At 40.1% G+C, this 14808-nt stretch overlaps 1 protein-coding gene across 1 annotated transcript in view; it reads left to right on the forward strand.

Annotated features, from left to right (window-relative positions):
* Positions 1 to 558: 558 nt before the first annotated feature.
* CFAP74 (cilia and flagella associated protein 74) overlaps positions 559 to 14808 on the forward strand; it is a 34620-nt gene continuing 20370 nt past the window's right edge. Inside the window, exons 1-18 of the mRNA XM_030963887.1 lie at positions 559 to 752; positions 852 to 916; positions 1298 to 1388; positions 1807 to 1953; positions 2137 to 2235; positions 3676 to 3780; positions 4878 to 5051; positions 5657 to 5767; positions 6949 to 7051; positions 7778 to 7935; positions 8433 to 8640; positions 9053 to 9235; positions 9895 to 10065; positions 10539 to 10657; positions 12355 to 12421; positions 12824 to 12913; positions 13033 to 13206; positions 13976 to 14123. Of these exons, the coding sequence (XP_030819747.1) occupies positions 559 to 752; positions 852 to 916; positions 1298 to 1388; positions 1807 to 1953; positions 2137 to 2235; positions 3676 to 3780; positions 4878 to 5051; positions 5657 to 5767; positions 6949 to 7051; positions 7778 to 7935; positions 8433 to 8640; positions 9053 to 9235; positions 9895 to 10065; positions 10539 to 10657; positions 12355 to 12421; positions 12824 to 12913; positions 13033 to 13206; positions 13976 to 14123 (2407 nt within the window). The remainder of the gene's footprint in view (positions 753 to 851; positions 917 to 1297; positions 1389 to 1806; positions 1954 to 2136; positions 2236 to 3675; positions 3781 to 4877; positions 5052 to 5656; positions 5768 to 6948; positions 7052 to 7777; positions 7936 to 8432; positions 8641 to 9052; positions 9236 to 9894; positions 10066 to 10538; positions 10658 to 12354; positions 12422 to 12823; positions 12914 to 13032; positions 13207 to 13975; positions 14124 to 14808) is intronic.

Below are 14808 nucleotides of genomic sequence, written 5' to 3' on the forward strand. Positions count from 1 at the left end.
AGGATTTGCATAAATGCACTCAAAGCTGAGCCACCTTCTTTAAAATTAATCATATGTCCAAGTCTTTCTGTGGGTAAGATGTGAAATGCTCAACCATGTGGTAATAACTCATTCTAGATGACATGCAGAATTTACTGAATTCTAATAAATTGTAACAACATTTGGGAACAGTTTGCTTTGCATTGGAGAACTCCACAAGACTCAAGAACAAATAATGTTTGTTGGAGCTGTGCCCAAATAATCTGAGGTAAAATCATGGTGTAAGTGGATAAAATACATTCAGAAGGTTTGTTTTATTACTGAGCTGATTGTTAGAAGAAAGAAAAAGGTAGAGTCCTTGCTTTTCACTAAGAGATTTATTATAGTTGATACTCAAAATGTGCAACTAGCACAGAGGTATGTGATTGTATCCTGTTATTTCAAGTGCATTAAGTGTGTACTGAATGCTGTGAATTCACCTCCTGAGACAGTCACCACTATTGCAAGTTGTTGGATATTTGATGTGGAAAACATGTTCTTCTTTTTATTCAGCCTGGTCATTTGGAAAGAACTGTCAACATGGAAGATCGTGAGATCAGTTTTAGTGAGGGAGAACAGGAAATATCTCCTCTAGTGTTTCTAGAGGAGGAAGAAGAAAGGCAAGAAGAGGAAGAAAAAGAAAGACAAGAAGAGGAAGAAGGAGAAGAAGAGGAGGAAAAAGAAAGAGAAGAAGAGGAAGAAGAACAAGAAGAGGAAGAAGAGGAAGAAAAAAGAGAAGAAGATGAAGAAGAACAAGAAGAGGAAGCAGAGGGAGAAAAAAGAGAAGAAGAGGAAGAAGAACAAGAAGAAGAGGAAGAAGAAAGAGAAGAAGAGGAAGAAGAGGAAGAAAAAGAAGATGCAGCTGACCAGCTCCTTGACTTGGAAGAACACTGGGAAGGTGAAAATGAATTGTTTGGTAACTCACAAAAAACTGACATTAATGTTAACTTAATGTAAGATAAACATGTTAGATCATTGGCCAGAACCTGACAATACATTATCCTCCCTTGTCCCCCTCCCTGTTCTTGTCTGGGACTTCCCACGTAAATGGGATTCTTGGTGACACTTCCACATGAAGGCAGAGAACATTCTGCTGTTCATTTGCAGGTGTGTCATAGTCCTGTGTGTTTTGCCATATGAATTTTTTAATATACACTGCAGTAATGCTATAAAATGTCATGTCTGATTCTCCACACTGTAACTTGACAGCAAATATAGAAAGCTTTGCATTTTAAAATTCAAAGTCTCTTTATTAAGCTGTTGTTTCAATATCTGCTAGAATATGAGCTTGAAGAAGAGCTGGATGTTGGTGGCAAGATGGAAAACAAGGACACTTTTGAAGATGCTGGAGACCAGTCTGATTCTAGCATGTAAATACCTTGTTCCAGTTCAGACAGAATTTCCTCAGTGGTACTGAGTGACTTGTATGACATGGCTTAAACTGGTTTAAAATGTTCCTGTTAAATTGTAAACTATTGTTCAGGAACGCTAAAATTGCAAAGCCAAGGTGGGATCAAAGGAGCCCCAGGCATTTTAAAACAAACACACATCATTAGTGCTTTAAATGAGGGTATGAATGTTCAACATGAGATATCCAGTACTGAAAATCCTGGCTTAAGTCTATGCATGCAAACTTCCTGTGCTGTTTGTGTTCACGTTCTTCATTATTTATAATGGTCTTATTTGTAACAGTTCTGCTAGAATTAAACAGAAAGCAGGGATGTAAGGATGTCAGACAAACTTCAGTTTCACATTGTTTCTTTGTTGGTTGTGTGTTCCAAGTCAAAGGCAAAGCTCAGAGCACTCTTTGGGCAACATTGGTAACATTCAGCCTCTGAAGTCTGCAGACAAAATTCGCATATCAACCTCACTGAGAAGCCTCCAATTGCTTGATGACATGGCCGGGGAAAAGAAACTGATGGTCCAAAAAAACAGGTTAGTGTTTAAACAACCATAATCCATCAGCACAAATCCCCAGCAAACACTGAGATACTGTGTCCATCATAAATACTGTTATGTATCTGACAGGAATCCTGGCTGTGAATCTTACCCCCAAAAAGAAGAGTTTCACTGAGAAAAGAACCTACAAGACATAAATGATGTGTTTGTTTCTTGCAGTGACACGCTGAGTGCCTGTCGGCTGCGGAGCAAGATGCTGGCAAAGCAGCTGGATCATGTAGACATGGAAATAGAGAGAGAGGAGGAGGCTGGCAATGTGTAGGTAGAGAGTATTTCTGGATACCAAGGATTACAGGCATCCACTATCTTCATCTGTGTGTAATTAATGAGATAAGAGCAGGAAGAGGTGGAAACTTGGGAATGGGTAGGAAAGAGGCATTTTTTTAAATACATATTTTAAAATGTAACAACAGGTACTAAACCAGCCTAGCCCACTGCTGTCAATCACGTCAATCTTCTATTCAGTCTGATGAATCAAGGTGCTGTGACACTCCTGGAGGTCATGGCCTTGTTTCTGGTGATTATTCAGTCAGGATTTCTATATATGTGTGCATATATATTTTTATAAATGCACACATACGTGTGCCATTCTTTTCTTGTGTTGTTCTGGAATGCAGGAACGCCTTTCAGGAGTAGCTCTGCATACAGGAGTTGCTCTGAAACACTTGTGCTATCAAGTGGGAGGCAATTTACTGTACTCTTCACATTTGGTTTAAATAGAAAGCAGTGGGTGGCTTGTGTACCAGGAGCCAGAGGCTTGTGAACAAACTTCGCAGCTGCATTTCTAACCTGTGTTAATCTCCAGGTTAGAGCAGCGATGAATGAGAGAGAGGAAGGCAGGTTAACTGCCAGAATGGCAGAGCTGCTTAAACAAAACTGATGAGCTGATGCAAATGAGCCTCCTGAGGTGGTGCAAGTGGGATTTCAGAGACAGTAACAAATCCCAGCAAAGACAGAAAAGCAGTGTAGTGTTTATCCTTATGATGGGTCACGTGGAGAGGTCTAGATATGGAAAAAATAGCAGTTCTCCCAATCTCTTACATTTAGCAAGTGACTAGTGGAGTGAGAAGGCTTGATAGATTTCTGGCTTCTGAAGTTCAAAGTCTTTGTGTTTTAGCAATAATGCAAATCCTGGCTGCCATTAGCACTGCCAATGCCAATAGAGAAATGTTGAATTTAGAGGAGCTGCTGCAGGTAGAAGACCCAATTTTCATTTAGAGGATGGGAGTTTATGTTGAGTATAGTCAGGCCACTGTCTGTGGATCCTGTAGCACACTGTCTGCTAGCTCTCTTGGGGAGAGAAGGAAAATAACTGTGTGGGAATGCTGCAGTTGTAGGCTAAGTGTATGGAATATTGTAGTACCATTTTAAAAGCAAACTCAGTCTAGGTTCTCTAGGTTCACCTACGCTTATCTTCATAAATAATACTACTTTTATCAGTTGGAGAAGTGAATAGTTGCATTAAGCGCGGGTCAGTGCTTTTGAAATTCTCGTCTGTTCCTTTCGACCAGTGTGTAAGAGTTTAAAGAAAGCTCTGCCTCAAGAATGGACACTTAGAAGATTAAACAAAAGGCTGCATAAATTGCTGGGATTCTGATAAATAAATCTGAGCCTTAGAGCTGAGCTTTGTTCTTGCTGATCTTGCAAGGGGGGCTCTGTTCACATTTCTTCCTGATGGGTTCTCTCTAACGTGTGCAGTGCAGCCGTGTCCCGCCTGCAGGCCGTGAGCAGCCGCCTGTGCACGGAGCTGGAGAGAGAGAAGGAGCTGGAGCTGAGACTTGCTCTGACACTAAAACAAAACTTGTAAGTGAGGGGATGAAGAAAGTGTGCAGGGAATCAATCTTTATTACCTTCTTCATATGCTCTTGGATGGATTCAAAAGTTAGTCAATAGAGAAATTGCTTGTAAATACTGAATTACATCAATCCAGAGCAACTTTTAACCTGCTTGGTTCATCCCTTATGAAGTTGGATGATGTGGCTCAAAACCCAAGTTAGCTTTGCACATGTAAATAAAGTTTTGATTTTATTATGAGAGGTGCATAAATTGTGACCTAAACAGGTCTCATTTGAAATGTAAAATAAGATGGACTAAAGTAAATCTGTCTGTGCATGAGCATAAATACTTGTAATTTATGCCTCTTAGTGGTTTTATAGGGCATAAAGGAAAAGATAGAAAATGAGCATGATGGAGACATTGTAGCAGTACTGTGTATTTTTATGCCAAGCTAATATTGCTGCTTGTAATTGATTGTTCACACATAATAAATTACTTCTTTATATCAGACAGAATAAAACTGTCTTTTGCAGGAGGCAACAGGTGAGTGTGTTTATATTTTGGTACCACAGGTACATCAAAGGAGGAACAAAGGCACGAGCTTCTAGCTGTGATTAGCCAAGTGGTTAACCAGGATACAGTGTGTTCTGCTGCAGTGTTGTGTAATAGCTTTAAAATGCTTGACTTGTTTATTGTGTGATTAGCAATACACAGAACAGATTAATGTACTCAGCTCTATCATATCTGGTTCCTTCAGCAAAGCACAGAAGAATAAAAGCTGTGGCCTGTCGCTGAAGTTATTTGTTGTTGAAGGAAAAACTATTTTTAGAATTTTTCTTGATTTTTATATTTTCTTCTAGGTAAATGGGAGAAATACAAACTTGAGGTTTATTTTTTTACCTTTTTTGACCAATATTTTTGATGTCTTTGAAAGGGATATGGTATTAGATATGAGCCTTAGTCTGTGTCAGTAAAAGGGTTTGATTCAAAATATGTTTTTAAATAATAAAAGAAAACATGGTTACATGTTTATTTTCCCCATAGAGCCTTCCCTACTCAATTTATCACCTTAAAGTGAAAGAATATCAGTATTCCAGTGAAAACAATTCACACTTTTTTTAAAGGGTTGAACTGTGGCAGATAGAAACTGAACAGGAAAAACACGACATCCTCCGTGAACAACTTCAAAAAGATGAGGAGGAGCTACAGACGCAGTACCAGGAGGAGAGAGAAGTGAGGATTTGGAAAGAAAAAATAACAGCCCTGCAAGCAGAAGGAACACGTCGGACTCGAGAGAAGTAAGAGCCTCAAAGTCAGAGCCTGCTGCCTTTCCTGTTTTATTTTCAGCCAGTTCTCTGCTGCAGGTGCTGAGATTAGCTGGTTCAGATACTGCTGCTACTGTGTGTCTTAGCTGGGTGTGCTTCAGGCATATTTGATGAGGAAATGGAATTAAAATAAGAATTGGCCATGGCCTTGCAGTTATGCAAGTAAAGATTTCTGATCTATGGGAATAAACGTAATGAAAATGAAAAAAGCTACAAATGCAGGAGGTTTTATCATAGGAAATGAGGTTTATTGGGTCAGACTAACTGCATGTGTCTGCAGGGCTGTTGGCCTTCAGGACCTTCTGGGCTTATGGTGAAGTCCATTGAGATTTCCTGGAGCAGAAGCAGACACCAAAAAGCACAAAAGTGCTCTCTAAAAGCAGAGCAGAAGTGTGTCAGTCTGTGGCTTTTGTGAAGTTTATCACTTTGTCTATAATGTGGGGAATGTGGAGAGTGGACAAATGTCCTCATTTCAGCACATATTAATAAACTCCCCAACCCCACCCTGAGGTCTCATTGTGTTGGAATCTAATTTTCCTTAGTCCTGCTGCAACTGTTGGTTTGCCTGTGTTTTGCAGAAGAGAGAAGGAAGCCCAGAGAGAACGTGAAGAAAGAAATAAAAAACTCCTCGAGGATGCCAAAAGGAACCATGAGAAAGCAGTCTGCTTCCTGAGGCAAAGCATGGCAAGGTGGGGCTTCACTCCTTTCCTGTTGTGCATTCTCTGCTGGGTAAGACTTCATCCTCCAGTCTTTGAAAAATAATGTAATGTTTCTGTAAGTTGTGTCTTCTGTTTCACCTGGAAATCTCGTGCTAGGTACAGTGTGGTGAGGCATTGAGATCTCACAGAGCAAAAAGGATGTGGAAAGAAGAAAATCCACTCAGTGTTCTAGCATGGCCTCCACATTCCCTGGAGTCTCTGTCATGAGGGCTCTGACCTTGGAGGCATTGATGATGATTTGAAGCATTTTATGTATATATGTGTCATTAACTGAAGTAGTACAGCTAAAATCCAGGTTTGAAACCTGCCCTGTGCCATTCTATGTCCCCTCAGAAATGTGGTAAAAAAGCATCAATGGATTCATGGGCCATTTCTTTGTGCTGCAGCTCTGGTTGATTTTAAATTAGATATTCTTTCCTAGGTTGATGTTTATGTTATTACTCTGGTGTTGAATTATTTTGCTGCTGAAGAAACAAAACATTCGTTACTTATTTTTACATATATGTAAATATATCCTAATATATAAATAATAGGACTTAATTGTAAAATGATTGAAATAATTGTACTGTTTCTATGCTGTTTTATTTTTATTAGATGGTGTGTACAAACTGATCATAATTAAGAAAAACAAAATCAAATAGATTTTTTTTCTTGACAAATATATCAAACATATCAATCAATTATTTTTCTGCTTTCCCATTATATTTACTGGAATATTCCCAGGTTTGATTCCTGCCCACATATTTCCAACTTGTAGAGTTTTCAGGGTTTATTTTTAGTATGGGTACATTTGCTTGGCTTGTAAAAGTTTGCCACATAAGGTTTAGATACTGCTTATATGAGCAACACCTGAATTCTTTATTTTAGCAGCCAGTCATATGTCATAACATGAAACACATTCTTCATATCCAAAATTTTAAAAAAAATTAAAGTTGTTGAGCAAAATATTTGAAAACCTGTTGGCACTTGGAGTTTGAGCAGTGCCGTGTTTGGAGGAGGCTGCAGCTGTTCCCCTGTGCCCACAGCCAGTGCCCACCAAGCAGGGCTGCACAGCAGCAGTGCCTGCTGGCAATTACTCCTTGTCAGCTCAGACGTTCTATTACCAAGAGCTTTCCAGGATGAGAGCCTGAAAGATTTTACTTTGCTTACAGAATTCATGAAAAAAATGCAAAGGAAGAAGCAAAAGCTCAGGAGCATATGGAGAGAAGGATCCAAGCTGTGCTTTCCCTGAAAACCAGCATCACTTCCAACAGGGTACTGCTGCTGGGCTGGGATGGCAATGAAGTCACTGCCTTGGGGGACTGCTGGCTTCTAATGCTCAGTTTTCTTTGCAGAGCTGTGTGGTGGTTTTTGATCATATCACTGACCAAACCCTTTGAAACTGAGGAGAATTTAACCATTGCAGGGATCTGTGTGGGCAGGTTTTGACATTCTGCTGATGCAGTTTATTCTGTCAACAGTCTAGTTGTTCTGGGAGGGGAACTGTCTGGGAAATAATGCATACTAAAAAAAGTTCTCTGGAAGTTCAGCCAGAAGGATTTCCAGTTATTTGGATCCCAATGCAGAAATATTCCACATGGAGAAAACATATGGAAGAAAAACAGTTATTTGAGAATTTAAATAGTATAAATTAGGAATTTCTGAGCTATGCTGCTTTGCTCTTCTATTTATGTTCTGTAGGATATGAGGGAATGATCTTAATTTAAACCTGATTTGTTTAGAACTGTTATCTTTTCATATTCCTTCACTGAGCAGCATTCCAGGGGCAGGCTGGAAGGGTAGAGAAGTAGCCTGGACCTAGTCAGAGCTTTCTGCATCTCAGCACCCCATGGCTACAGAGAATATTACAGACAATACCTTCTGCTTCAGAGACATCCACCACAAATGGATGCTTGGATAGGGGGAGCAGCATTAGATCCTCTGTTTTATATTCTTTAATATGTGAATCAAATATATAACTGGTTTGGGTGACTCTCTTAGGAAAGGCTCCAAACTCTCCAGATTTTGAACAAAGCAAAGGCCTTGGAGGCAAAGAAGGAGGAGATGAAAATGAGAGAGGCCATCCAAGCAGAAGGAGGCAATGTTGTCAGGGAAATTTTTCTCCATAAACGACAGCAAGAGCACGAAAAAAGGAAAGAGTGAGTATCATATCCATATCAAACTGTACCTGCTCCCTGGAGCTCAGTCAGGTCCTGAAGGCAGAACACCTCTGATGGTGCCTGGAGGGGGTGAACTCCCTCTCCCACTCTGTGTGTGACATTTGCACAGTGTGTTCCTGGTGCCCTGAACTCTGCCTCAGGGGTGCTCAGAGCTCCAGAGCCCTGTGGGTGTTCCGTGATCGACTCCTCCAGGAGGGGAGTTCAGTGACCCCAAACTGGAAACCTGAAGTAACTGTCCTTCTTCCTCCCCTGAACACTGTGAAAGTCTGTATCAGCCTTCTAAAACACTGTAACTGAGTATATTTAGTCTGCAAAAATGTATAAACAGCCTCTGAATCACTTGGTGTCTTGGCACAAATTACCACTGAACCCAACTTGCTATTTAGCTAAAGGACTCCAAGGGAACTGGGTTGTAGTTAATATTATTGTTAAACAACCATGGTTGGGTTAATATTTCTTACAACTTTGGATTACAGAGCTTTTAGAGAACAGCAGAAGTCGAGGAAAATGGAGATTGTGTCTCGAATTTTGCAAGAAAGAGCTGCTACTCACAAGCACAGAAAAAGTCAGTCCCCTACTAAGGCAATTAAGGCTCGTGGTAAACTTGAGGATCCTCTACTGCAGAGTAGGAAAGCCTGGCAAAGTGAGGAGACCTGCAAACATGCAGATGGAGAAATATCACCGGTAATCAAAGGCATAGGAATCAACTCTCTTTAGATTGTCTTGTTTTGTTTTGTTAAATGTGCAGGTTATTGAATTCTGTTTCAAAATAGCACAGGCTACAACCAAACATAAGACAGTAGAGAACAAGTGGAGAGTATAATGTCCTCATCAGATCTCTTAATATCTGTAAGTTTCCTTTTCCTTTTTCTTGAAGGAAATATAGTGACTTTTAATGTAAAATTTTGTTTGTATTCAGTGTTTTAGGAGGGGATTGGCCTAAGTTGGCAGCTTTGGTCTCTGAGCCAAAGGCCAAGAGGCCAAAAAGCCAACCACCTGTAATTTTTGTGTTAAAAGATCTCCTCAGAAATTGGTAACTGTTGAAGTAACTGTAATTTTTAATTGTATCTTCAAACCTTGTGTTCTTTCACCAAAGCCATGGTGCCCTCCATTAGTTTGTTCCTTGGCTGGGGAGGGAACTGCTCCCCAAGGAGAGAGTTCTGAGAACAGACGCTGGGATGTGCTCCAGGAAAGTGGTGATGAGGACACAGAGAAGGACAAGACCCTCCTGGTACCTGAGTTCCCAGGACTTTGGAATCTGGAATTTGACTTGCGCAAGGTAAATGTTGTGATATCTCCTGTTAGAAACAGAAAAGAACCTTGCTTGAAACCAATAATTGTGTGTTTTGCAGTTAAAATGCAGACATTATGTTATTACAGAGATGCAGAAATTCAGATGTGAGAATATCATCAGTCATTGCTGTTTGACACTGTTCTGGAGGAGTTTGTTCTCTCAAAGAGAAAACAGTGCTTTAGGTTTAGTTCAGAAATCTGTGAAGACATAAATCACATTATGTTTACTTCTTTGAATTTAAAAAAACTTCAGAATCCATCAAAAAGAAATCATGTCAGTACATATTCCTAGACTTGCATGGAGAAGCACTGGACCATAACTGAAACATTGCAGTGAAGTCAGATGATTTTTTTTTCTCAATGTTTAATAAGCTGAGAAGAAAATAAAACCCTTAAAGTGCAGAAAAGCTAATTCTGCCATGAAAAACATGATTTTGTAGTGTTGGGTGATGAGAAACTGCAGAACAGACAGCTGAGAATCCATTAAATTCTTCATGTTGAGGTTGGGATGCTGAGTTTGACTGGAGAGAGCCAGACAAAGGCTGGCCAGGTGCTGGAAGGTTCCTTTTGCAGATTTTTCTACTGGAGCTGCAGATTTTATGGTCACACACAGATCTGGTGCCTTTTCTGCATGTTCCTTTTTAGGTGCCCAAAGCAGAAGTTACAACACAGTTGGCTGTCAGGGCAATAAGGACACAAATGGCTAAGAAAAAAATGGAGAAACTCCAAACTGGAATTCTTCACAAGCAAACTGTGCCTGCTCAGGAACATAAGGGCTGTGCTTTCCACAGCAAACCCAGCTGCATTCATTTCAAGGTCGGTGGCCATTCTGTATGGAATTGTAGAGAGGAATCTGCTGGAGGTATATCCCAAGGTCTTCATCAGAAATCTGTTGCAGCCTTTAATAAGTCTGTAGTGAAATTTGAAACAGCTCTTGCCTTTTTCTCTCACAATCTCTTTGTTAAGTGATAGATTAAATAAATTACTTATTTTTACTGTACAAACTTTAAAATACTTCCTTTTCTTAGGGGAGTTGAAATACTGTCAGAAAGGTGAGCAGATGATGAAATCTCCTGTTAGATTGTGTTGTGTGTTTTTTGAAGGGCAGCATGACTGATACTTGTATATTGTTTGTAAACACATTATTACTGTAAAATAATGTCCTTAAAGAAGTGGTGACTCCCATGCAGGTAAATTTCAGTTAGTTAACAGAACTGTTAATAACTCACTTAGACCATGAATGTGACATCATGTCTCTGACACTCACCTGGTATGTTTGGCATTCCAAGGATTTTGATGTTGGTCAAATCTACAAAAAGAAGATAATTTTGACAAATGCATCCTACACTGTTAATTACTGCAAGCTGGTGGGAATCAGTGAATGTCTCAAGGACTTCATCAGTGTTCAGTAAGTAAATTCACTGCAGACTTGTTTTACCTTTGTACCACAAGAGCTGAAACTCAATTCTGCAGCAATTGAAATTTCTGCTTGTCATGGGTTAACCCTGCAGGCAGAGAAACTCCACAGAGCAGCTCCTCACTCCCTCCTCAGTGGGATGGGGGAGAGAAATGGGGGAGAAAAAGTCAAACTTGTGGCTTGAGATAAATAGAGTTTAATTCAACAGAAAAGGAAGAGAAAAAACTGATGAAATAAAGGAAATCAATCTCAGAGCAAAGAACACTTAAATTGCAATCCTGTGGTCTTTCCCATCAATCTATTCCTGTAATCCTACTGCCAGGTTATGTAATGAAGCACTGGGTCTGGTTGAGAGATTGCAAATTAATCTCAGTTTAACTATATTGATAATTTTTATCTCACTGTTTATAAATAAATAAAAGGAGATATCCACAAAGTAATCTTAATATTTTATTGTCCATTTTCATGTTATTAATAATTTGATCAGCAGACCTGATCACAGACCTGTGGACACTGATCCTACACTCTATAAAGCTTATCTCAGGTAGAACCAGACATAAATTTTTTGTTACAAAATAGTTTTTGCCAAGTATTTTGAAAATACCCAGCACATCTGCATTGACATGGTGTCACTGTCCTCGAAATCAGTGCACAGGTATTTGCAAACACTTGAGAGCTGTTATCAGTGACAGCACTGGATTTGCTGATAAAAGCTTTATTCCAGTGCTTAAAATGAGCAGTATTGCACCCCATGGAGCCTCTCCTTAGCAGAGTGGTTCTGTGTGGGTTTCTGTGTCTGACGCTTTGTGCTCTAAATCAGAACCATTTTATCAAGGTAACATTTGAAATAAAGAACCATTCCTTAAGGTCCTCAGGAGAAACTGCCAGGATCTGTTCAGAAGTATGCAGGTGCTTATTCCCTGTCCACATTTTAAGCTCCTGAATTCTGAACTGTTTCCCTTTCTGAAAAAGTTTCATTTTGCTTTGGTTTGGGTTTAATTTTGTTTTGATAGAGCTGTGAAGGGTGAGTGTGTTCATGTCTCACTTGGCTTAGGGGCTCCCATGGCTGACAACACTTCCTTATCTCCTCTGGCTCCTCTGCCAGGCTCCAGGAGTGCCTCAATAATTTCATTTACAGTGCAGCTGTGAGATGTCTTGTCTTCTGATGGGCATTTTCCCTGCCTCACACAGACCATGAAATGAGTGGCAGATTCTATTCAAGATAATTTTGATACAGCTGGCAACAAGCAGCACATTCTCTAATCATCTGCAGCTCCCTCCTTGAGTTTTTCCTCTTCATTTTGTGTTTGGACAGGGGAGATGTTACAGAGCAACATTAAAATGGATAGTGGGAGAAGTTGCTTCCTAATTGTCTGACTGGGCAGTTCCACCTCTTCTTGCTGATTTTGAGCTTCAGCTTCACCTCCTTGGCTGCAGTCCCTGTCTTGCCTTTTAAAAGCACTTTGAGTCTTTCTGAATAAAACCTTAATAAAGAATCAGCCTTTGTTGTTTCCCAGTTGCAGCAGGGTTCTGGAGCCTTTCATTAATCTGTCACTCATTCTGACTTTTCTAATAATTAGTCCAAGTGAGGGGGGAAAAAAAAAGCAATCTGCCATTGTTACCAGAGCAGGAGCTGGGTGTTCCATCCACAGCTTTAATTTGGAGTTTTATGTTAATTATCTCCATAGTTTTGACCCACCTGGCAAAATGTCTTCTGGGATGTCCTGTGAATTCCTGGTAACATTTAAGCCAATGGTAAGTGCACAGTGAGGAGAGTCCTAGTATAGGCCACTAGTCTGATTAAAACCATCATTAATTGAATTTCTTAACTGTTAACAAGAAAAAAACCCCACATTTTTAGAAGAGATACTGTTGCACATGGACAGCTGTGTGCATATTCAAGCTCTGATAAATTGTCATAAGGCAAATTCTGAGGGCATGTTTGGAAAAATGCCTCCAAATGAGAGCAAGTTTCCAAATATTTATAATCTTGCCCAGCTCAAGTTAACCAAGCTGTCACAAAGACTGTTTTAAAGTGAAAACATGGAATCAGTAAAGATACATTTTAATATGGTACTCAAAGAATGAGTGAAAATATTTTTCATCAGGCTAAATCTTCTGAAATTACTTAGGGTTTTTTTCTGTTTTGTTTTCTAGATAAATAAAGGGCTGGAAGGAGCAGTCATGTTTATGGCCCAGACAGGTTCTTTTTCTGTTCCACTGAAATGCACAGTCAAAACCTGCATGGTAAGAGACTTCTTTTAAGCATGTGGATAATATAATTATTATTATAAAAAGCTGATGCTCGCTTAATTGACATTAGTGCTATGTAGGCCAGTGGTAATTAATGGTTTATTTTCTCACAGCTGGCTCTGGATAAGGAGCTCATTGACTTTGGCAGCCTTGTGGTGGGAGAGACAATTTCACGGCCCATCAGCCTGACAAACAGCGGGGCTTTGGGAGCCAGATTCAGAGTTCGGACGTCAGCAGGTGCCACAAGTACCCTCAGAGCAACAGTAAAAGCTCCTCCTGCAATAGTGGTGGGTTCAAAAGCACTTCCCTAAAGGAATAGAAATGTTCTGCTTTGGAAAATGTGGTGGAGTTTGTGCAGTCTTTGTGCAGAGTCACAAAGCAGCTCAGGTCAGAAAGGACAGGGAGATCATCTGGTCCAACCTTTAGTACATTTGGGTTTGTATAAATATGATCTGTTAGACCCAAATATTGGAAGGTAAAAGCAATTATCTCGTGAGGCATGGGGAAACCAGCAATGCTGATTTTTTAAAAGTATTTTAGTAATTTATGTCACGATTCCTATTTTCTCCACATTCATGACAATTAGGAGAAAATACTTCAGTTAAAAGAGGAGATTCTGACAGAGTCATTAAAAATCTCAACTCGTGGAAGGCAGAAACATGTGAACTGCTGCAAAACTAGCAATCAAGTGAGGGGTGTGATAAAGAGAGGGCTGGTTTCACCAGACTTAGTTTTGACATAAAACTGCCTGGGTTTCCACTAGAAAAATGTTGGTTTTGTTAATTGTAAAGTAACTGGCACTACACTACACTGCTCCTGTTCCATTATTTACCTGTGTGGGGCAGCCAGCAAAAAAATTCAATCTGCTCATTGATAAAGGTCTTGTAGAATGTGCAGTTCTTGGAAAGCGCAACACATTTCTCCATTTATAACATGGAACTGTTGCAAGAAAACACAAATCTGATTTGCATGAAACTTTTGCTGGGTAGAACTGGAGCCTGGTGCAAGGCAGAGGAGCAGCCATGGCAGAAAATCCCTCTCTGTGTTTCCCAATAGATCACTGAACATCTCAGTGACCCTGAGGAGGAAGATGAAGGCAGCGCAGACCCTGTGGCAGCTGGGGATCCAAACCAGAGCTGTGCTGAGCCCAGGGAGGGGGTGACCCCCTGTGCAGCCCAGGAGCCCAGGAGAAGCAGTGCCACAGGTGAGGTGATGCTTTGGAACACAGCCCTGCACTTGCCCAGGCCAAGCTTTAGCCACCTGTAATCTCCTGCAAAGAACTGAGCAGTTCAGTTTGCAAAGTTACTCAGTAAATGAAGTAGCTCATCACTGCAGGAGTAATGTTATATTTCTTTGTGTGCTGCCTCACAGAAAATGACTAAAAATAATGTCTTGACACCATTATATCAAAAGCAGCAGAGAACCTCACTGCTCATTAGTGATCACAATTCAGACTCAGAAGAACACAGAACCCAACCAGCTTCAGAAATTGCAAAATTGTTAACATCATCCCTGTCTCAGCAACTGAATCCCCACTTCTCAGAATAGCAATCCACATGACAGGTTTATTTTTATAGTCTGTAATTCTAGGAACAAGGAAGCAGAAAGATGAACCTCCTCAGACATTTTCCATCTCATTCCTAATGTTTACTATGTGCTTAATAAAATCCAGTCTTGTAGAAGAAAGACTTTCTTAATTTGCTTCTTATCTATGTTCTTTAATATTTCTCCCCAATACTGATTCCAATTTCAGGAAGCTGAAAGTTCCATGGAATGGTTGTGGGTGGTTTTTGCAGGTCCTTCTGGCTGCATTCCTTTATCCCACTGAAATTGCTCTTGAGGGCCATCCCCACTTCCAGCTCAGTCTGTATTTTTTGAACCATTCATGT

This window comes from Camarhynchus parvulus, chromosome 21 (genome assembly GCF_901933205.1).
Source record: "Camarhynchus parvulus chromosome 21, STF_HiC, whole genome shotgun sequence".
Lineage (NCBI taxonomy): Eukaryota > Metazoa > Chordata > Aves > Passeriformes > Thraupidae > Camarhynchus > Camarhynchus parvulus.